The sequence below is a fragment of the Tetrao urogallus genome (genome assembly GCF_951394365.1).
Source record: "Tetrao urogallus genome assembly, chromosome: 5".
Taxonomy (NCBI): Eukaryota; Metazoa; Chordata; class Aves; order Galliformes; family Phasianidae; genus Tetrao; species Tetrao urogallus.
The window spans coordinates 44382979-44407795 of record NC_136818.1 but is presented as its reverse complement, the minus strand read 5'-3'; the positions used below and the strand labels follow the sequence as shown (position 1 = coordinate 44407795).

The 24817-nt window shown below is 35.9% G+C and overlaps 1 protein-coding gene across 1 annotated transcript in view; it reads left to right on the top strand.

The window, feature by feature from the left end:
• Nucleotides 1-24817, top strand: part of ADK (adenosine kinase) — a gene marked incomplete at both ends in the record, with an annotated part of 266202 nt that overhangs the window by 115354 nt on the left and 126031 nt on the right. Inside the window, 2 exons of the mRNA XM_079535314.1 lie at nucleotides 4872-5044; nucleotides 8615-8723. Of these exons, the coding sequence (XP_079391440.1) occupies nucleotides 4872-5044; nucleotides 8615-8723 (282 nt within the window). The remainder of the gene's footprint in view (nucleotides 1-4871; nucleotides 5045-8614; nucleotides 8724-24817) is intronic.

Genomic DNA, 24817 nt, shown 5'->3' with positions numbered 1-24817 from the left:
AAAGGTGTATGGACTTTGTCTTAACTTTAGGAAAACAGATACTCCAGATACTGCTGTATGGAAACAAGCCATTTCTGTTTATTAAAAATAATGCTTCTTACAATCTTGCTAGCATTGCTTAGTTTAGATTTTAAGTGGCACATTAAGTCATAGCTATTATGCAATTTAAACCAAGATGAGATTTGACAGATCATGCAAAGAAGTGTCCAGCTTCAAATAACACACTTCAGATGTCTGTATTTCAGTAGTGTTAATGAGTTTTGAAGATCCTTCACTGTGAGGAATGTAATACTTCCTGTTGCGTTGTCAGTTCCTAGGTATTTAGGCTTCGAATTTGCAGCTGAAAGTTCCTGTATACATACTGAAGGTATGTCAGTCTAAGCACAGCTTTGTATGCTTTGTCACTGATAGTTTAAGATGACTGACGGATGTGGAAATGCACTGGTGGCTGCAGCTTTAAAAAGGAGCTAAGGAGTTGAGAGGGAGGGCAACATGGGAGTGATAGGAAATGGCTTTGTCAGCTTTCTCCTTACTGTTATCAATGTTGTCCAGTTGTCAGTGGCATCTACAGCAAAGCATGAAGGCAGAATAATATTAAATCATTTTTTGAAGGGTCTTTGTTTTAGTCAGAAGGTTATAAAGCTGTCTTAAGCTTCTTCAGTGTGATGTTTCTATTTAAGATGTAGCAGATTGTATATTGAAACCTAGCAGCAGCAAACTTGCCTTCTGCACGGGAAGTCTCTTTGTGACTGGAGATTGTGACATAAATTAGGTAGAGTATTTAGTTTTACTGCTTTTGCCTTTCAAGTATGGGTCCTCCTTTCTAGTGAACTTTCAAGTGGCAGTAGAGAACAGCTTTGAATTCAGATCTTGTTGTGATATGAAATACTGAATCATGTGCCAGGTGGTGTTCTCAAGCTAAATAGAATACTTGGGAAATAAAAATCAAAGAATTCAGTTTTCTCCCTTTTTCTTCTAATTTCTTCTTTTTGTTATTATTATTTTTTTAATTCTTTATGGCCACTGATGTTTCCCAAGTACTGTAAAGGTGCATTTTTTTGAGTCTGTGGGTATAAGACACCAATTCAGGTAATCTGTTGAGCTCATGTTGAATGTTGTTCTCCAAAGGCAACACTGAATAGCAGCTGATCAAGTCAAGTTATTCCTAGTGCTTGTAGAAGTGCTTCTGGAACTCAGGAAGTGTTGTTTCCTGAGCTATTTTCTAATCAAGAGAAGTGGGAAGTAGGAGTACCACATCTTTGAGTCTGAGGATGTAAGAGAGTGGGACACAGTTAGCTCCAAACTGCTCTACAAAGGCACGGTTCAGTCTTCATAAGTTTTGTTTATTACCAAGATTTCTTAGCATCTTCACATCTTGCAAGAAAAGATGTTGCTGTTCTGCGCAATTGCCACCCACTTGCTAGAACACAAAGATTCTTAAACTTCTCCGGTAGCTTCAGCGTGCCAAGTTTACTTGTTAATTCTAATCATGAAAAGACACTTGAATAGACAGATACTCCTGTTTCTGTAAGCCCATGACAGTGTCGCAGAAATAAGGAGAGAAGCATTCTGTCATTGTCCAGTGAGTCCTTGAGTAGCCATGCTGGCCTTCAGTGTTGGCTTCAGTTTTTGAACATAAGGAATAAGGTGCTGGTAGGCATGGGTAATTTGAGGCAATGAGATCAGCTTAATTTTAAGACAGAATTATGTCTTAGGAGTCGAGAAAAAGTGGTTTTAAAAAAGTTAGTATTTGCTTTTTACCAGAAAGCATATGACAAAATATAAGGGAAATGTGACCTTTTAACTCAAGAGAACATCTGAAAGGTGTTTAAATTCCCCTACTCCTTCCTCTGTCACAGATGCTTATCTGAAGTGACAGGGTCAAGGCTTGCCCTTGTGTATACCTGATGTCCAAGCTGCACTGACAGAAGAAAACTTCAGAAAGTAGAAAGACACTGGATTTCATAAACCACTCTAGATTTTGAGCTTGCTTGTGACCTAAGGCTGTCTTGCTCCTTCATGATGAGCTCCTATATTTGACACTTCCATCTTTGGGCCTGAAATGGCCTCAAATTCCCATGAGTAATGGTGAAGATTCTTGGTGTGGCTAGGTGCCAACCTCTCTTGACCAGACTGTCAATACAGTAAGTTAATAGCTGCCTCGCTGCCTAGCCAAGCCCTTGATAATTAACTCATTATGCTAGTGCCTGCTGAGCTGGGTCATTTTCCATTTCTGTCTTGAGTCTTTTCATTCAATTAAATCTTCTATCCACATAAATCTCTAAATTGAATTTGCAGATTATATAACCATATACCTGGCAATGTGTGCAGTTTGATACTGGCCTTCGTTTGATGTTGGATGTAATACTGCATGATTGTTTCATGGTGGTAATTGTCTTCTGATGACTAAGCCCCTGCTCCCATTTACAGTGTTTAGCCAAAATGTTATGAGCAATAAGAATAATTATACTGATGTGTGAAGAAGTCCACGGAAGTCTGCTTTTTCCATATCAGTATATTTAAAATTAGACTGCAGTCCCATGTCAGATGCAAAAGAAAATACTCCAGAGTCTGCCTGGAAGATGTTATTTTGTCTTGTGCTTTTTTTACACATGAAAAGTGTTCTCTGTGGCTTATCCCATTAGGCACAACTAGCAGAATGCCACAGATATATTCCTGTATTTCAGTTTTGTAGTTTGTAGTATCATGTCCATATTTTGTCTTTGTTAATATGTAAAATTTTAACTGAGGTAAAAGGAGAAAAGTTGTAGCTGGAGATCTGTGAAGAGAGTCTTTCCAGAAATGCTGCTGAAGTGCTTTTCCATCTTCCTCAGTGTTGCTTAACTTAGCTCAGATGTTCAAATGGAAGGAGTATCTATATGGTGGGATTATGTCCCCACCAGATAATCCCTGTATTTCAAATAATCATACACAACCACTGCAGTCTGCACAGTGTGCAGAGGTACATCTCAAGAAAACCCATATCACAACTCTGATTCTCAGGGGTAACTTTACTTGAGTTTAAATTAAGGATTGTGGCAATTACATATATTGCATGCATCACATCTGAATTCAAATTGAGCTGCTGCCAGTAGCCAAAACTGTGATATTTTAACAGGATTTTTTTTTTTTTTTTTTGCGAAGATGTATGTGAAATATTACTTGCTACTGCTCCAAATGTTGTCAGACTTTATATATAAAATATGGAAAAGTTATGTCATTTGGTAAGATGTTATAAGCCTAAGGTGTAGTTTGAAATCTTTTTTGGAATAAATACTGGGGTTTGTGGAAAGCCGATGCTTTCACAAATGCTGTTTGTAGTGACCTTTGTTAACTCTTGTTATTAGTGAGGGTAAAGCATGCTTTTCAAAATGGGACACAAGGCTTCAACTACTTATCAATATGGGAATTCCATTTTTCCTTATGGTATGTCACGATATTTTTAGTCTTGCTGAATAATCTGTCCTACTTAACCATAACTCCAAATGTAAAATATTACTCATACTAAGACATTAAATGAATAGTGTGCCTATTTGTATAATGCATTTAAAATAATAGTATATTGTAGCTAATTCCCTTGTTAGGGGTTTGCTTAATATGTATTAATCAAGAGTGGTACAGATAGATGTGCTGTGCATTTCGTGAATGAGAGATGGAATGAAGCCACCATTTGGCAACAGAATTCTTTTATCTTAAAGCTGAAATATATTAAATGGTTGCAGGAAGGAGGCTCTGCAACATTTGTCAAGTTGCCTTATTAATTGAGACTTTTGCATGACTAAAGAATTTCTTTTTTTCCTTCGAAGCTGAAAGTAATAAAGATGTGACTAAGCATGTATTTGTAACTCAGTTGCTTGACCTTTCTACAGCCCACAGCTACCACTAGTGCTGATTTGTAATAGAGACATAATCATTTATTTAAATCTTGATTAGGAAACAATTACAAGTAGGGCTTTAGTGTAGCAGTAAATTGATGTAGCCTTTAATTCATACTATAGATTGAGTGGATAAGCTTTCTGACTATAATTAGAGTGGATTATAATGGCTTCAGTTGGTTGACTCATCTCTAGCAGGGTAGAGCCTGTGATTGTTTCTTCTTTTAGTTCACACTTGATTTTTTTTTCGTTGCTGCTAAATGTTATCTTTTAATTTAGTAGCAAACTTAACAGTTGAAAGATATTTTGTGTTAATAAAAGAGAAACTCGATAAAATAGTAAAGCACCTTAGCAACATATATACATGCTATGCTCTTGACAATTCAAGTGACAGTACTGCTCTTATTAAAATACGGGATAAATAATTTCATGTGTGGCTCAATAACGTGAGTGGGAAACATTTCCTTTTGTGTGTATAATTAAATGGTAGAATCATGGTTACATCTGGCACTGTTTATTTTTTGTATACCTATTGTGAATGTTGCAAATTGTGGGTTTTTTAGGTTTCTCAAATATTGTTTTTCTTACCTCAAAATTTTATTTTTCTTCCCTTCAATATTTCTTGTTAAAAGACTAGTTGGTTAAATATAAGTGTGGGGCGTATCTTTGGACCAAAAGAACTTTTTGCTATGTTTTTACAAGGTATTTCAAATTTTTTTTATAATGAACTTCATCCATTTCCGTAACCTTTCTATTAGCTATTAAACACTCAGCAGAATCTGTAAGGCTCAATTCTTCACTTGTTGCTGGTCTTTCCTCTGTCAGTATACTTCATGTGTTTTTACTTCTGGCACAGAAGTGTTCTGTAGGATTGGTATGTGTCACAGTGCTCTGTTAGGCACAGAATTACATAAGGTGAGTGGAGAGGAAAAAAGTAGCAAATAATGATATATCACGCTTGTTAACTATCTGTATTTTTTTTCTGTCAATCTGCAGTGGATGATTCAGAACCCATACAAAGCTGCAACTTTCTTTGGGTGCATTGGCAAAGACAAATTTGGAGAAATATTAAAGAAGAAGGCTGAGGAAGCTCATGTGGATGCCCATTACTATGAGCAGAGTGAAGAGCCAACAGGAACCTGTGCTGCCTGCATCACTAGTGATAACAGGTCAGGGGCCATTAATGTTTTCCTAAGATACAAATGTATGGAGCATAACTTGTTAGAAATATTTGGATTTGAATGACAAACCAGATGTGGTGCTCAGGGATATGATTTAGTGGAGGGTTGTTAGAGTTACAGTAGTACGGTTAGGTTGTGGTTGGACCTCCTGAAGGTCTGTTCCAACCTGAGCAATTCTACGATTCTGTGTTTCTATAAAGTATTAGCACTGGTTTGAAGCAATACTGGGCTGCCTGGCATGCAGTTTGGGGTTGGATGATGCTAATATACCTTACAAGAATATATCTCTACAGTTATATTACAGCAGAGAAGTGGGAGATAATATATACAGCCACCAATTTTTCTTCAATTTTTAAAGCTTCTGCCGCTGTTTCATATCCCAAGTGTTGTCCACCAGATATCCAGGTCCTTTACTGCAAAGGCATTGTAACATGTCAATGACTATATACTGTTATGTGGAGTTACTCCATCCCATTTCTTGACTGCATTTGCCCTCAAGTTTTTTTTGCCAGCCCATTTCTCTAGGCCTCTAGAGATCAACTGAGTGGCAGACTTCCCTGTTCTCCAGCTTATCAACCTGTCCCTCACAATTTAATGTCATATCTAATGTCATACTCTCTGGAAACAATGTTCATACCAGTGGAAAAAGGAAGTTCATTCATTTATCTGGATTTTTGGCAATAATTATATCTACAGTGTTTCCCCTTCACCTTCCATACTTAGTTCTTCAAAGGGAAGACAAGCAGTAAAAGATGCTTGTGCTCTGTGATTTTCTGTGTGGTCACATAGTGTCTAAGCATGCATCATTGCAGCAGTCGTCACTTCCTTGATGACTTGATTGGGAAAGTGAAGTAAAGATTGTCAAGAGGGTGTACATCACGAACTCAGGAAAAATATGTATATATTTTGCCACGTATCTCAATGGAATTTCAAAGTTTAGGTAAATTTATTCATAAATATGTCTGCAAGCAATTCTTTAACTTACTAAGCAGCGTTTTTGCTTTGCTAACATAAAACACTTTTCTCTCAATCTCAAATCTTTCCACAAATACCAGAAATCTAATCTCTGGTTCTTCTTTATCTCAGTCACTGTTTTAGAGCACACTTGAGAGTGTACAGGGAAAATGAGAGACTTATTTCCCCTGTAGGGAATAGGAAAATAGTAGCTGATAGATGCCACAAGAGTCTTTATTGTACAGTCTCCCTTCTGTTAATGAGAAAAAGTTTATTCTTAGCCTTTTTTTTCCCCTCTGATCATACTGGGTTTTCACCATTTTTCTCAATTTGTAAGAATCTCTTTAACTGACTGCAGTAGATAGCTCTATTTATTGGTTAATCTCATCCTCATGGGGCATATGCTAACTTCCTTCTTCAGGTAATTCAGCTTTCTTGTCTCTCTGAGATCTCGGAACTAATAAATAGCACTCATGGATTTTCCAGTAAGTGGCTGTGTGTGTTTCTGTTTCAGATGACCTGATATGAATTTTTTTTTTCTGCTAAGTTTGTCAAGTATTTTGCAGAAGAGTTCTGAGCTAATTCATGATTATAACTGTAAATTCTCTTGCGTAGCAATACTCAAGTGCTTTGTTGTTTGTTTTTTTTTTCAGAGCTTGTCAAGCCAATTGTAACACATGATTAAACTCTAAAGTAATACCTATGCTCTGTCATAATCTGCAGCTTTAGTTAGTATGTTCTGTTCGTAAGTAGCACGTAGATGAAGTCTCCACTAAGCTGCACACTTGAAGTTCTCCAACTGTCTCCAATTACCATATTTAATGGAAAAACATCTACCTTCTTTGTGTTCCTTATGTTGAACCTAGTGCTGTTAGTCTTAGTTTTAATTTGGAAAAGCTTGAAGCTTCTTCAGTGATGCAACCTTCTATTATGCCTCACATGCAGGGCATCTTTACTGTTAGCTGTAGCAGCTGAGGGCTAGGCTTACAGCTTCAGGAATCTGTGGTAAGTGGAAGCAAACATAAGGTCTTTGATAAGGTTTGTGGAATGTAACACCGAGGCAGAATTTTTCTGGCTAGGGCCTTAATGGATATTTATTAAGCTGGAAGGCTTAATTTGCTTTATAAATTTAATTTTCAAAGTATTACGAGAATTATACATGTCTTCCTGGAACTTGCTTGATTTTCTCCTGTGAATTCTGTAGATTTCTTGTCATTGAAATGATAACATCAAGAATAAAACTTCTCTTTTATTTTCATATATACAGAATGTTAGTCTGGTTCCTTGTTTTACTTTTGGCATACCTTATCTGTTCAGTTCACAGGAACTGCCAGTGACGCGTGCTTTTTATTGAGTAGGATCAAAAAGAAATGGCATTAGTGGATAAATGCTGTTTTGTTTGGAGGTGGAATACGTTTTCAAGAGTTCCTCATTTACTTGGCTCCTAACACCTGTGCACGGCACTCAGTCTGGAGGTGGTAACAAACTCTGGTAGCAGCAGCCTGCATCATTCCACACTGCCCTGTTGTCTCTGCCTTACAGTAGTGTTTGTGAGGTAAAGGGTGATACGAACAGCATCAGGTGTACACATGCTGGGGAAGTGGACATTTGTCAATACGTGTGCATCTGTAACTGCGCGTTATTGGGCTCTTGTGCTTAAATATCACTGCAGCAATGTGTTAATTTTAAAGGTGCATTCTATCACTGTTAAGTCTAGAAACTTTCTCACAATAAAATATCATGGGATAATTTCGCTAGAGTTGAAAGCTAGTAGTAAACAACTGTCTTATTATGGCCTGCATTTAGAAGTTTCTCTATAACATCTGATAACATCATAACAGATGATACATATCACCTCTGTCTTATGTTATAATATTCATAAAGAATGAAGCACAAATGAGCTTTTAGTAATGTTCTAAACCAAAGGTGGTTTTTTTGTTTATTACCTTTGGGTTGTTTTTTTTTGCTGTTGTGTTTTGTTTTGTTGATTTTTACAACTGAGCATCTAAAGCCCTGACTCCTTTTCAAGTAGAAATTTACTCATTTGCTGGAGGAATACGTAACTCCAAGGAAAAATTTCAAGTCAGTTTTTAAAATAATATAACTGTTCATTGAAAAATGATAATGGCAAGACGTATACATATTTAGACCCTGGTTAATTCTCATGACAGAAAACAGTTTGTAGAACATAAAGGAAATTAGCTACTCTAATTTGCATGTTAAGAGGTACCAGGAAAAAATTTAGCGGAAACCTGCAGATGCTAAACTGTGCAGAGGGACTTCATCATGAAATGGAAAAACAAATGAAAAGTAAAGAAATGAAAGTGTGTGTGTATGTATGTGTATGTGTATATCATAAACGTATAAAAATATATAATAGTGTTATGTAAACTATGTACATGGATTGAAAATATATTATTTAATCAAATTGTATTTTAAATATTATTGAAAGGAATTATTATGAAACAACAAAGTATATCCATTTTATGGTGTTTCTATTTTGTTCTATCTTATGTTCCTGTAAGGATCTTGGATGATCTTTGAGAAATTTGCAGGAGTATTAGGTTAAAGAGGATCTAATGCCTGGCTTTTAATCTCTTCTAGATCACTTGTAGCCAACCTTGCCGCTGCTAATTGCTACAAGAAGGAAAAGCATCTTGATTTGGAGAAGAACTGGAAGTTGGTGGAAAAAGCCAAAGTTTATTACATAGCAGTAAGTTCAGCTTCTTCCAAATTATGAAAGTTTGAGTTATGGCATTAAGAGATTTAAACAACAGCCATGCCTATCGCATGGATTTAGGATGATTTCTTATAAACATGAAAGAAAATATCTGCTCCAATTTTATCGTAGCACGATTTCTTTAAATTTAAATGTAAAAACATTAAAGAATCATGTAGTTGTGTGCTTTTTTGAATTAGTGGGAAAAATTGTAACAACTAAATATATTTTCAGAGCTTTTGTAGTCGTGCATCAAATTTACATTTCACATTTTCTTGTAAATTGTTGTGAAGGATGCACAAATGATGTAGAAAAACACTATTAGCATAATTATTCACTGCAAACAGTTTGAGCTTATTTGTGTGAACAATCTTAATTGCTATTTATTCCATAGCAATTACTATGGCACCTTTATAACTCAATATTTCAGAAACAATGATTGTGATAAACCTCTTGAATTTGGATAGTGGTGTAAACTAGTTTTAATGATGAAATCTTATTTCTGAAATAAAGAGATTTTAAGTATAGGACATTAGTAAATTCACAGTATTTATTTATTTGCCATTCTAGAATGAATCAAGCCAGATTATTGCATTTGTTTAAATTACATTTTGTGTAAACAGAAGCAGTGGATTTGTTTTCATTTTGCTCTCAAGTTGATATGATTGATCAAAATTAACAAACGTAAAACATCTATGACAGATTAAAACCTCATAATGTGCATGTAATATATGGATTCTGTATGACAGCTGCTTCCAGTCTGCTACCTGAGCTATGTGGGAACAGCTGGTAAGAAGTGTAAAAAATTGATTATCCAAGAGGAACAAGTTCATTGAAAATACAGTTATTTCTTTTAGCTAGTGTTAATGTCTCCTACAGCCTGTTAGTTTGCACTGCTGTAGGCTCTACATGGTTGTTATTGATTCTTGTATACAGCCAAGACTGCCCCTTTATAAACTGTCAAAAAATACTTATAACCTTCTCAGTATACAAAGAAAATACATCCTGCTGCTGCTGCCATATGCTGCAGTTCATGGAAAAAAAAAAAAACCAAACCAAAAAAAAAACATTAATGCTTTGCTCATTTTTTATTTCTGTTTTTTAAGTGTTCTATGCCTATTTTTCGATAATTATTCCTCATACAGTTCCAAATGCTACACTTAGGAATTAATGCTACTGGGTAAAAGATAATGGAAATCTAAAAGTATAGTTAAATGTAGAAAAACGAATGTTACCTGAAGAACCATTAGCATGCTGCCCAAAGCTTTTATTTACTATTTTTTATTACTGTGTTTGTATATAATTACTACTCAAATTATCGGTACATGATCTGAAAAAATAAATAAATAAACTTAGTGGAGATGCTTTAGGAAAGTGAGAAAAATTACACAAAGTGAAAATAATTTTCTGGATTTTTGTTGTTGGTTTTTTTTTTTTCCCCTTAAGATATAACTTTGATTTTATTTTAGTTCCAAGGCCAGCCTACTGTATTCTATCCATTTGGTCCCTTTAATTTTGACCGAGTAATGCTTTCTACTGATTTTTATATGTATTAAAAGTGTTTTGGTTTTTTTTTTTTGGGGGGGGGGTGTGATATCCTGCCTTTTGACTAAGAGATTTAGAATTATTGTATTAGATGGAAAATAAAATCCAGAATGTACGTGTATTAGTGGGTAAATAACACCTAAGTGCTAATATATTAAGTATTTGCTAAAATGACTTCATATTAAGAAAACATCTGCTTGCAAGAGGATATCTACTGGGTGAAGAACCTGGTTCACACCAGTAGCAATTGCACTCAAGGCTGGGCCATTTAAGAGATTTCTAGGACAGTGTTATCACTTCAGATTACAGATCGCACAAGTGCCTTAACTTAAATAAAGGAGACAACATGTAGGGCTGAACGTTTTTTTTTCCTTTAACTTCTTTACTCACAGGTTTGTAGTGGTCGATGGGATTAAACAAATCCACATCATGAACAATTAGCACTCCTGCTGCTCTTTCAGTCATTAATTTGCTCACTGTTGTGTCTGTCTACACTTGAGTCTTGTTACCTCTTCTGGCTCTGCGCTGTGCTTACGTCGCTTTTTATTTCCGTCTTTCTATCCAAGCGTCACCTATTTCCTGGATTGCATTACTGTATGTGTTAGTGACAGATAATTTTTCTGGAAATCCTTGTTCTGAGATTATCAAACAATCTATTTTCTTGGCAGAGTAGGCCAGTTGCTGCTTTAGGACAAGTGTGAGATATCCTGTGGTCATCTGTATGTGCTTGCTAGGATAGATAATATGCTTTTCAATGCAGCTTTCAGCAGAATGGCCCTCAGATGAAACTTAGCTCTGAAATGTAATCAATTCACAGAGGGGGTAGGTACAAAGGAAAAGATAGTGAACCCATGACAGAACCCTTAAAGACAACTTCTGTTACCATGAATGAACACAATACCTTTATTTTAGCCATCTGGTAATCGGATCCGGCAGACAAATTGGAGAAAGACAGCAAAGAATAGAACCCTGTAAATCACAGATAGAAGCAAAATGCAGAAAGATTGCCCCAGCTTATGCAAAAACAGTAAACTTTAAAAGTGTTTTTTAATCCCTTAAAATTAGTTGGTGTTGTATCTTTTAAGATAGATTATGTATACTGTCAAACCACATGCGATTTCTTTCCCTTTTCCAGATATTATTCATATACTTGCAGTAATTTCTGCCATTGACACTGTATCTTCTGATCTGTCAAATTCATTTCGTTGTGGATCAACTAGCTGTACTGCTGGTGCCTGATTAGAATTCGCTGCTAGGGATTTTATGTAGTTCCTACTGGGCCTAGAAAATCTTTTCCTAGACATTTCCCCTACTTCAGAATAAATTGAAGGTTATGATAGCACTAAGCATTGTTGTTCTGATTCTGAAATTGTGAATGGTACACAGCCTGACATAAAAATAATCTCAAGTTGTGTTTTGTGTGTGATTTTTATATAAATAAATCGCTTGGTAAAGGTTACCTAAGATAGCAGAAAAACTAAGGAGAATTTTAGTTGTTGTCTTTTGACTCCAATTAGCGCCTCTGTGTTAGTAAGAAATTTGGCACTTGTCATTTCATAACAGGAAGAAAATGGAAAAGGAGAAAATGCTTTCCTCTATAAAAAATGCTGCACTTAACCTTGTGAAACGTTCCTAGCAACAAATGATACTGCTTTATTATACAGACAGATGAATTTTAACTTTCTGTCTGTATTTGAGCCCTATTGTTGTAAATGCAGTGCTTCTGGATCTATTTTGTTCTTCTTCCAGTTAGTCATCCTTACTTCTCCCAGTTATTTAGCTTTACTCAAACCTGCATTTGTTTAATACTTGCATGTGAAGTCATTAGATGCGTGAAACACTCCCACTGACTGCTGTAGTAGCTTCCCCAAATCAATCAGATCTTTACGGGAAACCAACCAGATTGTCTGCTGGTGAAAGATGTGATTTTTTTAATACAAAGTAAAATAGTAGGTTTTTGGTTATAGACTGTCTTTGAATTTGTATTTTGTGGCTATGGTTTATATACAAAAAAGTTGATGTTTGTGTATATTTTTATATGTGATGTGTCTCAAAGGTTTTTTGGTAGTATCTACGTACACTTTGATATGGCTATGGCGCTGCTAATGTTCACGCTCCTCTAAGTTCATGGAAGGGGCTTGGGACTGTTCCTGCACTTCACTGTTTGCACTATGTTCACTTCTGTTTACTTTTTGCATTTACAATGCCTGAGAACCAGTTTTTGTGCTAGCTGTTGTAGGTAGAGACTAGAGGAGCAATTAAACGTCCTAAGACTTATTTCTATGCAGCTGAATTTTGGGCTGCTCCCTTTCCATATTGTCCTACAATATTTTACTCAGAGAAGGCAATGCTTTCATTCAGTCATCTTCATGTGGGCTGTTGTTATTTCACAATCTGTAAAAGTTTAAACCATTGTTTTTTACTACTTTTGTGCGGTAAATAATAGAAATTTCTCAATAGTGATGTCTTTCAATTGCACAGCACTGAGTATAAAATGTTGTAATACCAGTTAGATTTGTTTGCCTGCAGTTAAATTACATCCACCACCTTCAGCGTCTCTTTTGTGTTTTCAGAGTTAATGGCAAGTATAGTTTAACTTACGTTAATGATAGTTCTGATCAAGACCATGTATTCTGGTCTTAGACTATGTTTCACGTAGGGAATATTAGGAATTGCAACATGTGATAATGAACTCAACATAGCACTGCTGGAGTATAAGTTTTTAAACCTCCAAGCACTCTGGTATGTTTCAGCAAATACTGTGGTATTTTTATATTTATTTTCTTTTAATACTTAAGCGCTTATCTAAGCAGAGAGATACTGTGGTGGTGTAGTGGGCTTGATGGCAGAATTATCTGGTTTCAACACGAGTCTGTCAAAACATAAGCTCAATGTCAGCAATGTGTAGCAAAGCTTAAATAACATTTTACTGTATTTTACATGGGTTTTGGCTACTCTACTTGAGAAAAAATACTGATTATTACAACAATGTAAGTATAAATGAAATTTCTTTTGTGCTGTCTCCTCCTTTCAGAGGCATGTTCAATGAAGGCATTTTTATTGTAATTTACTGCTATGATGAGTATGATAATTTACAACGGATTGTGATTTCTTTTTTTTCTTTGAAATGTGCTGGGTCTGTTGTGCATCATGGGAAATGGGGGAGACAGACACTGGCAGGAATCAGAATATCCCATGAAAAGTCATTTGTTTGAATAACGCCACAATAGCTTTTTTTTTTTTTTTTTTTTTTTTACACCATTGATAACTTTTGCTGTATTGCTCTGGCATCAGAATGTATGTCATTTGACATGCAAAACTATTTCTCACAGTAATGAATTGGTTTCATGGCCAGGAAAATGCACAGTTCTGAATGTCTTACTTTGCCATAAAGATGAAGCTGCATCTAGCAAGTTAGTTGGGTCATCATTTACTGGCCTCTCAGATATCACTGCCTTTCTGAAAATCACCATCTTGAGGAATTGCATTTGCTGGGAGTTACAGATGTGTGACAAATTTAGAAAGAGAAATTGATAAGATTCTCTGTCTAAGCAGGAAGTAAATCTGCCAATTTTCTTCTAAAACATATACGGGGAAGAAAATAATTTTGCATAAATATAGAAATTCCCAGGTTTTAGTTACTGATCTAAATGGAAAAAAAGCCCACAAACCTTTGTTTCCCTACTGATGATAGTTTATGTCATTCTGTGATGTATTTAGAGTTTGATGTGCCTTATACCACCATTTCAAGTGTGACTGCTCATGCATGGATGGTTTTCTCAGTGTTTTCTCAAGTAACTTGGGAAACTGAATTCAGAAATTGATTTTTGTTTTTTGCATACTTTGCTCTTCAGAATGTCATTGCTTTAAGACGGACACAGGTACTTCATTGAGAATAGTGCAAAATGAGCTTACAAGACAGATTGTACTTCCTTTCAGATAGTAGAAAATTAACGAGAATCTGTTTAACATAGTAAAAATATTTCTTTCTGAATGTTCACCTCTGTTACTAATTACATTTATTTAAATGAAGAATAAATGTTTCATCTCCTGTCATTCTCCTCCTACCCCAGTAGCCTTTAAATTGCAGATAAACTTCTTCAGCACAGTAATTAGTGACGCTCAGTCATTGCTCCTTTTATCATGTGATTTTATTTTATTTTTTTTAGAAGAATGCATTATTAGAGCACTTACACAGCCAGCCCCGCTGCAACAGCCAGGCGGCAATAGCAGTGCCATTTTTCACAAAGAAAATGTTGAACAGGAGCCAAACGTTTGGTGGCAGAGTCTGTTGCTAGGAAATCAAGTTCCTGAGGCGATTAATGACAAAGCAAGCAGTAACAAGAAGGCAGAATTACAGATTTAAAAGAGAGGGAGAAAAAAAGTGGTTGGTGTTATAATTACCCAAAGAAATTCGTACTCATTAAATTGGCTGTTTTTATGATTGACTTTAATTGGAGGTTAGTTCAGATATTTAGCTCCTTTCCCACCCCTTTAAACACACACATGCACATAATCTGCAGAACTGCAGACTTGTTTTTCTAAGCATTGAGAGGAGCTTGCCCTGTAATTTGATCCCCACTGACAGATGCATTTTCTATGCTGCCATTTTGAATTAACCTATTGTGCAACAATTTTCCTTAGCTCTGTTGAATAAAACATCAAGTCTTATTACCTCAGATGGATTTGATAGAGTAAAAGAATGTACTTCTAGCTGAAGTAGACTATTTGCAATGAGTTCAGTGATTTGAGCTCTGCCAACAAGCTCCAATAATTTGTGATGTATACTTAAAGAACGAAGGAGAGAAGAGCCACGTGGGGGGTCTTTTGGGCTGTGTGAAGTTGAAACGCAAAGCTCGCAGTAATATTGTTGTTTGTGCTGAGGTTATTCCCTGAGATCAAGCCATTTTAAATAAAGCATGTTAACTAAGATTTCTCCTGTTAATCAGGTCTGTTTTGAACTGGAGCTTCTCTTGCTCTTGGTGGTTATCCAAGCTGTCAGGTACTCAAGGAGTAGGAAAATAAAAATCAATTCCTCTCTCCCCAAACCCTAATGGTCGGATTCTCCCTGTGAGGCTTCTTTTGTGAAATTTTCCCACCTAAATTAAAGCGGAATAACTGATATCTTAAGATAATTTTTCATTCCAAGTAATGTACATGTTTTATGGTGAGGTAAGAACAGGCTTTCACCTTCCTCAGTTTTCTCCCCAATTAGAAATATTTACCCGGTTGGTTCAACAAAATTTTGGCACAGAAATGGGGAGGAGTCTGACCTGACATTTAAATCCTGTCATGTTTCATCGATCACTTTTGAGACAATATTCCCTCCTTGCAGCAAGTGGTAAACAAGGAAATATCCTTTTGCAGCACCTGTAAGTGAACATACAGAAGCTGAACTGTAAAAGCTAAATAATGCCTCTGCTCTACAAATTCCTAATCAAACAGCGAAACAAAAGAGCCACGCATATTCCATCCAACAATACACACATTACTAATCAGATGCCAATGCAAGCTGTCTGCTTTGTTAAATACCCAGGTTCCCTGAGGCAAGAAGACAGCTGCTATAACTACTATGAAATTTGGTAGCTCAATCTATTTTTGCTACCCTTGGGCTATCAAGCTACTGTTAATTCAGACCACCCGAATTGGTACACTTTAGGGATTTTTTACAAAGTGTTTGTAATTAAAATGATAAAACATCATTATTACGCTGAAGATGTTGTGTGTGCTTTGCATTTGACAGATACCTACAGAGATAAACCCAGCATGTAATTTTCATTGACATAATGCTTGTGATTGCATTAGCCTTTTAAAAGTATATTGCTTTTTAGGGAAAAAATGAAGGGGGAGGGCATGCTTTTACTCCATTAGCAGAATTTGTAAATCTGCTGAAACGCTGAATCGGGCTGTTGACGGTGTCTGGTGAGGCGGTGCAGTGGTGTGGGCAGGCAGCGGTGCCAGCTCTGTTGCTGTGGTCAGGGATCTGCCAGCTCCCCGGTGACTGCCTGTAGGAACACCCAGCCCCCTGTATATGTAGTCTGGGCAGGCTTAACACACTATTTAAATGTAAATGTAAAAGGGAAGCCTCCAGACTCAAAGGGGTGAGGTGAGCCAATTTGAGGGGCGATCTTTACTGGAGGTCCTCTTGCATGTCAGAATTTATTAGATGCCATCTTTATGAGAGCACAAGAATATTTGTCCGTTGCTATGTCAGCTTTGTTAGAGCAAAATCTCAAAACTAAAGCACCATCAAATCTAGAAGTTAGGAGCCCAGAATGAAGCAGTATTGGTTCTGTTTTGAATTATTCTTGTTTTCATTATTTCTGTGGTAAGGTTGAAGAAAAATGGTATGCAATTTAAGATTGTTCTACAGACTAGACTGTAAGCAACTGTTGCTTATTTCGATTGATCCAAAATTTATAGTAAGTTGGTCATTATCACTCTGTATACCATTGATTGAAATTTAGGATTCCACCTACCTTCCAAAGAAGCTGGTTACTTTAGTGCATGGATGCATCATAGGCTGCGTAACCCCAGAGCATGTATTCTTTGTGTCTCCATCATGTGCTGCCACGTGAAAAATAACACCTGTGTATAAACCAGCAGTTGTGTTCTTTTACATGAAGAAAATGTTTTTGTGTGTGAAAACTGTGTGTGTGTATATGTACAACTTGAGAGCTGAGCTGAACTATTCGAGGTAGCCTACTACTTGATCTGAATTTGAAATTGCAGTTTCATTTAGCATTTGCATGTGTAATAGCAATAGTGCCATTGTTTAAACACAAATCTTTTATTTTCTGCAGAAAGTTATTATTGATTTTTTGATAATAGAAAACAAAAATACATCCTTTGGAAATGGGGGGAAGTACTGACATATATTTCCAGTTGATTTTATATGTAATGTGCAATATTTTCAGTACTCTGTTATCATTTACATTGAAGTTTTAAGCCATGATGTATTTTCTTCACTTTGAAATGAGTGCTCTAAAATGATCACATTTGTGCTTGTTATTTGAGGCAGCAGTTTTTGCACTCAAATTTTAGGAACTTTAAAATATGTAGTATTAGATCATTCATATATTGCTTCTTTTTAGCTAACAAACCGTACCATACAGAATGGCTTTCTTCTGCATTGTGGATCAAAGGTGTTTTAAAAATAGCAAGGGTCACAAGCAAGGATAGAAACCTAAAGACCCCTTTTTGATTTTACAAATAACAATTACCTTAAGAAGTGACATTATTTTTACAGCACAGCTTATCCACATGCTAAATATTTGTATCAATTAAATTTTAAGGTACCATGTTGTGCGTATCAGCTGTGTAATAGGGAAATAGAATCATAGAATCATAGAATCACCAAGGTTGGAAAAGACCTTCAAGATCATCCAGTCCAACCGTTCACCTATTCCCAGTAGCTCCCACTAAACCAAGTCCCTCAACACAACATCCAGTCTTTCCTTGAACACCCCCAGGCTCGGTGACTCCACCACCTCCCTGGGCAGTCTATTCCAGTGCCTGACCACCCTTTCTGAAAAGTAATACTTCCTAATGTCCAGCCTGAATCTCCCCTGCCGTAGCTTGAAGCCATTCCCTCTGGTCCTATCACTAATGACACGAGAAAAGAGGCCGACCCCCAGCTCACTACAACCTCCCTTCAGGAAGTCATAAATGCATTTCCCAAAAATATTTGCCTATGGGTTTTCAGTGATTACATGTTAAGCGCAAGTTAATAGATTGACGTTGAGACGAGGCTTTCTATAACCTTGTTGTAGGTTCTTTTGCTCTTGAAGAGGCAGGAGGGCTGAGTCCAGCCAGTCTTATTTGTTTTCAGGTTCATTTGAAAAAGGAATTGACTGATTCCAGCATTTGAAAGAAGCTCCAAGTCCCAATGGCCTTTGTGCAAAGGAAGAAAAAGACCTGCCCAATTTCTCAGGGAAGATCTGCTTTTGTTGAGATATTTGTGATGTTTGAGTTGTTGGGGTTTCTTTGTTTGTTTGTTTGACTGTTTATTTTAAAAGAATGGAACCATAAAGAAAGGGCCGGTCAGATTTTGTGGTGTGGCTCTAATCCTTTTAGTTGTTGGTGTAATGCCCAATCAGCAATGCACTGCATCGCCTGTGGATCAGGCTGAGTTGGTACAAGGATAGAAGATCCGTTTTTTTCTCTTTTTTTCCTTTTCTTACTTTAAATAAACTTAAGGACATACTAAATTCCATAAATGAGTAGTAAGTGGTGTTTTGGAACAACTTTCTAAAATGGTTGTACAAATAGAGGTAGATACCGTTGTTATCTGAGACGTACCCAGACCATCATGGTAGCAGATAAGGCCTGATAATCCTTGCAAAGATTTGACTTAACCAAAAGCCGAGGGCATTCAGATTTATTTTGTCCACAAAAGAAGGATTTTGCTGATGCAGATGCTGTGGAAAAGCATCCAGGAGTTACACGCTTATCTCTGGCATAAGGATCTTGATATGTTTTATAACAGCTGCTGTGCCAGGGGAAATGCTCTTATTTTCCCAAATCAGTTGTGCTAGCACTGCAGTATTTGTTGTACTGGCTATGTTGGTTAAGGACAAAATTCTTTTCATTGTTTTTGAATAATGCAATTATTCTGGCATAATCATTTAATAAATGCTAGTCCATAAAGATAAATATACCTTTAACCTTGTAGTCTGTAGATACTGCTAAGTCCTTTGTAAATCACAAATTTTTCTTTAGACCCTGAAGTCCTCTGGATATTCCTCATTATCTGTTCTTACATCAGAGTTACTGAAGCTGTGTTGTACAGTTCTACTTTTCTTCCTAATCAGTTTTTCTTGCCAACTATGGTATTGCCAGATGCAATATAACAATACTTCTCTGCAAATTTGAAAATGGTGGAGAACAGCAGTTAACTGTATTTAGCATGAAATATGCCTCAGCATATGCCTCTGAACGTGTCTTTTTAGGACCATATGGAATATAATTTGTGCTGAACAACAGTGAGGTGTTTTGCAAAAAGTAGAGGCTAAGCATTATAAAGAGTCGTAAAATCCTAAAGAGACAAATAGAGGAAATGTGAGGAAGAAGGAATGTACTGATTTATTTATTTATTTATTTATTTTTGCCTGTTGCTCGCTTGATATGACCTGAAGTGAAACGTCACAGCATTTTTTAGTGGATTTTGACTTACAGTAGGGTAGAAATTAAGAAATTCAGCAAAACAATAGTGTGTAGATAATGGTCATGGAAGATGATGTGAGTAATTGGAGGGATGCAGAAGTAATATTGTCATCCACTGAGCGCACCCAGAATAATGACCTTCATAGCCTTGCTTACTGTCATTGGCAGTCGTTGTATATGTAGCTCTTAACGCACTTGATTACAGAATGTTAAGGTAAGACTAAATTTCATCCTTAAATATCAATTCCCTTGTGCTTTGAGGACTGGAGCCAGAAGTTAGAGGTTTTATTCATTTACTTAGTGAGATATTTTATTTCTGAGAGACAATTTAGACTTAATAGTATTGATTTTATTCATCAATTGAATTTTAACTGTAGCTGGGTATAGGAAAAAAATGTATGATTATATGAAGATCCATTTTGCTTTGAAGAAAAAAAGGGAAATTTTCAATGACTGCATATAAAGGAGAGCAAGCATTCATTCCCCAAACCCAGTGCGGTCTCTAAGTGCTTCTTTATACTGCTGAGAATGGGCTGAAGAGAGTTTCTGCTGAGGGCTGTAGATTCTTATCTGCTTAATTGAGCCATCATTTGCTGACGTGGTGAGGGAAATCATGTGACCTGCCTTTAATGCATTGCTCGGTAACAGCAGGAGTGAAAAATATAGTTCATGGAAGACTAACAGAAAGTGCTTAAGTTTTTAGAGTGGCCTTCTATACAGAGCACTGCAAGGTTTGTACTGCAGCAGAATCTACTGATTGAATGTTCAGATGGTAAATATGTTAAATAGAAACATCAGTTTCTAATTATTTTGAAAGTATTAAGCTCTATTACAAAGACGCCAAGCCTTCAGAATGTGAATTTAATAACTTCTTAGTTTTATCAGTATGATCTCAAAACTGTCAGTAGAATTGAAATTGGTGCAAAGGCATCCATATAACAATCAGGCCAACTGCAGAGTTGTTACCAAGTGCTGTGGAGCGGTGAAACAAACAACAGAAAACATTCAATATTAAAACTTAGATAAGTATCAGAAAAGGGCATTTAAGAAAAAAAAAAAAAAAAAAAAAGCAGCCTGTAATTGGAGGCAGATTCTCAAATGTATACTATATTCTCTAGTTTTACTGTATTAAGCTACAGTCATACTCCTTAACCTGATTTCCTGTTTTGAAGAATTTAGAATCACAGGCACACCGTTGTCTTTTGAGATGTCTGTTTACCAGAGTGTTAGGCTGAACTGATCTCATTTCTAAGAAGAGTTAATTTCAATTTTGTTTTTGAAGTAAATGATGACTAACTATGCTGATGAAATGCAATTCTAGTTTGGAAGATAATGGTACACTTCAGAATGATATGTAGAAATAATGCAACTAAGGAACATGAGACGGGTATAACTTTGGAGGCTCGTTTGTCAATTAATAGTCTGATCACCTCTTCTAATTTTTGTATTACTTATAATCTTTCAGCACTGGCTCAACAGAAAAGAGCATGAGAAGAGTACTTGACTGTTCCTGTAACTGCAGGTGCTGTAGGAAACATTCTAGGATGTCGGTGTGTAACCTTTTAGCTTGCCTGGGCCACATTGTGTAAAGGAATCAACTTGGGTTGCATACAGAATACATCATGTAGTTGTTGTATATATGTAACAAAATTTTTTCAATATTTATAATCAAAACATTTAAAAAAAATTAGAGGGCAACAAGAACATAATTATGGGATGTTTGACCTTGTTCTTGTAAAAGTCATTTATCAGTGTGTGGTTCAATGGATGAGGTTGCAATTCTTCATGAGTTTTCAAGGTGCACATTAGAGATGTCTTGATCTAATTTTACTCTTCTTCACTTTATCCTTTAAAACAGTTGCTTACAAATGTATGCACTTCCAAAAAGCAATGACATGAATAAGGTGAGACCATGGAGTGACATATTTTTTCCTCTGTTAAGATAGATCTTATAAAAATCTGGTAAAAAGGCATGATTGACTTTTTTCTTTGAGTTGTACATCTGATAATAACTTTATACCTTCAGTTTGGAAATTAGCAGGTAATATATTTATGTCATTTGAAAATGGAGTCACGAATACACACAAAAAAAGAGAATTTTTCAGCAACCTTGAAACCTAATATCAAATCCACTTATAAAAGTGGAAAGCGAGGCTGCATATTTTTAATTGTTCATATCAAAATGCATAAAATTATTTACCATAACTTGAGCTTGCCATAATTTAAGTTTCATTTTGAACACTATTGTGGTTTTGAACATTGCACAGATGAGTTGATTTTTCACCTTAAAGATGCGTAGTTAGCTTATTTAAATGGCTGCTCAAATCCACCAGAAATTCTTAATCTGTCAGCCATTTTTCATTTTCAAGTTCTGGAACAAATTTGCTTTTTAATTCCGTGAATGACTTGATGTCATTTCAGAAATCATAAGATCTTTGTAAGCATTTTGCCCTAATTAGCCACCTTACTTCAGGAAAGTAATCAGCATCTATATTTTGAAGGAACTCCTGGAGTTGGCAATGATTCAATCCCTTGGACTTTGAAATTCATGGCTTTGGTGACAGTTTGTAGAAAACGCCATAATCAAATACATATCACAAAACTAATTAGAAACATATTGCAAATTATTTTAGATTTTTGTAATGTAGATTTTTTGAGATGTTGAAAATTACAGAGTTTGTCAGCACTGCATGAATAGTCTGGATGTTTCTTCTGCAGTTAACTTGTTAATTTACTAAATTATTTTACAATATAGCACAAGCCCAAGTGTAGCAATTAAATAAGAAAACTTGCATATCTGCTTAATAACAAAAAACCTTGTCTTCGCAGGCACATATACGTGTAGGTAAGTTGAAATATTATCAGTAATGACTGATTTACTCGTCAAGTGCCAGAAGTGCATGTGATGTGTGATACGTTGCAGGTTTTAGTTTGAGTGTGTGTGGTGGGCTTGAGAGGTGAAGTTAGCTCTGCGCTACACCACAGTGTTCTGTTGTCACCCATGCATTCCGCACTCGAGCTACATGCAATTGGCTCATGAAAAATACCACTAAAAATCATGTTAAAATAATGTTAAACGTTTATGATCTTGTGGGGCCTCATTACTAGCTGCTCAAGGCCACATGTGGCCTGCAGGTTGGGCATGCCTGCTCTAGACTAAAAAAATAGTTGGCAGCTGGAAGAGTGGGTATTGTATTTGCTTCTATTGCTTTAGTTTTACCTAACCATCCTCTTGTGGCTGCTTTTGGGATGAGATACTCAACTCTGAGAATTTTGGAGATGATAATTTACTGTTGCGGCTTTTAAGTTAAAAAGATTCACACCTTGTGCCTCTCATCCTTGATTTTGACCTAGTGAGAGAGGAAAGGTGAGAACAGGGTTACGTATGACAAAAATGTTAGAGATGAAAAAGAAAACTGTAAATTTTTCAATATATGCTGGGAAAAAATGCTTTTGGGGCATGCTGTTACATTGTCTATAGCTGTTCTACATAAAAAGAACACACATACTTTGATTACATATTTCCAGAAAGATTGTAATAATGGAAGTACAAATACAGTAAAGTACCGCTCAAACACTTGTGAACCATGGCAGAACATTCACTGTGTTTCTCACAGTGTTCAAGCTACTGCTTTTCTATTTGAAAACAGTTTTGTTAATAAATGTCTTAAGTATGTTTCATTAACTAGAAAGAAGCTGTAATTAATACCTGCCTTGACAGAAAAACTTTTAATTCTGACTGTACAGTGTATTATGTAAGAGGAAAATTCACGGGTGCATATGTAGAAGGCAATACCTAGTGTGCCACACAAGATAAAGAATTCCATTTTTCTAATCTGAAGGCCAGAATGGTTATAATAACTAAAAAGTTACAACTGAATCACAGTCAACATTTATTTAACCTGGAGTTAAAGTTGTCCTTGCCTCTTCTTGTTTCCCCACTTGGGAGAATAATTCATACCATTGGACAGAGTATGGGATATTTTCATGCTAAGCGATGTGTTGTTTGGAAGGATGGACAATGTCACACTTCCTCCCATTCTCCTCTTTTCAGCCCATTTAGATTAAAGACTAGAAGACCTTGGATTTTGTTCTTGCTTACTCCTCATAACATAGATTCCTTTGTACGTATGCAACTGATGTTTTAGTTGGGCTTCAGTATGTTATTTACCCCTTTTCCTAGCAGTACTTGAACAGTAATTGCTATCACCAGTAACAGTTCATTCTAAAAATCTAAATTCAGCCACAATCTTGTTTTCTATTCTTCTTAGTACCATATATATTGTAACACAAAGTAGACACATTTTATTGTAAACTAATATACTTTACATTGAATCAGTTTTAGAAAACCATGTTGTCCTATTGTTACAAATCAGCTTAATTTGTAGTTGTTACAATTTTAATGGTAGGTTTTAGTTTTATGAGAAAATACACAGCTCTTTTTCCTACTCACAGGTAGTGCTTCCAGTGGTAGTTGAAAGACTCCTAAGTGAGAAAAAACAACTTCTTAATAGCACTGAATATGTGCCCTTTAGTTAGCATGTGTGTTCTTGTTTTTGCCCATTAAAATTGTCCAGTGGAAATACATTTCTGGTTTTAGTATAACAAGAAAAGAGATTGAGATATTAAAAACCTTGATTGGTTGATATAACTGCTGGCAAAAAAAGTCAGTGCTGCAGACTGATTCATCTGTACTAGAAGGACAACACTAGCCCACAGCTAAGTAAAAAACAAAAGTCAGTTACACTATAGGTACACTTTATGTTTATGCATGCCTTAATTATTTTAATTGAAGTGAGATAGAATACTTCATGTGACATCACAAAACTAAAAATTGAGCTATGAGTTAAGCAAAATCTTCAGTACAACTGACTACAGATTTGGGGTTAAATCTACAATCTGTTTATTGTCCCTTCGAATTGAAGAGCTCTGACTAAATAGGGAAGTTTTCATGAAATACATAAAGCATGTAAGCTATAAATTCTACAAGAGCAGTGTTTGCTTTGGAGTTTTGTTTGCCTTCACTGATAAGTTTGCCTAGCAATACTCAGAAATAATGATTGCCCTGAAATGGATAATGGTTCAAAAATAAGCCTTGTGCAAATTAGAAGAAGTTAATATTTGCCTGGTATGACAAATGAGGAAGAAGTTTTAGAGCGGGCATAAAAGCAGTTCTCAAATTAAACTCTTGATAAAAAGAATGAAAAGCTTTTAGAAATCCTCTGAAACATTGTGTTCATCTTCCATGTCAGTAGTTGTTGTTGCCAGAAGAGCCACAATGTTTGAGAACATACTATTATGAACTCCCCAGTTTTACCCAGATGTTAAGGATTATTATTAATGACTCACTTTGCCTTGTAATTGTCATAGAGTGTGCT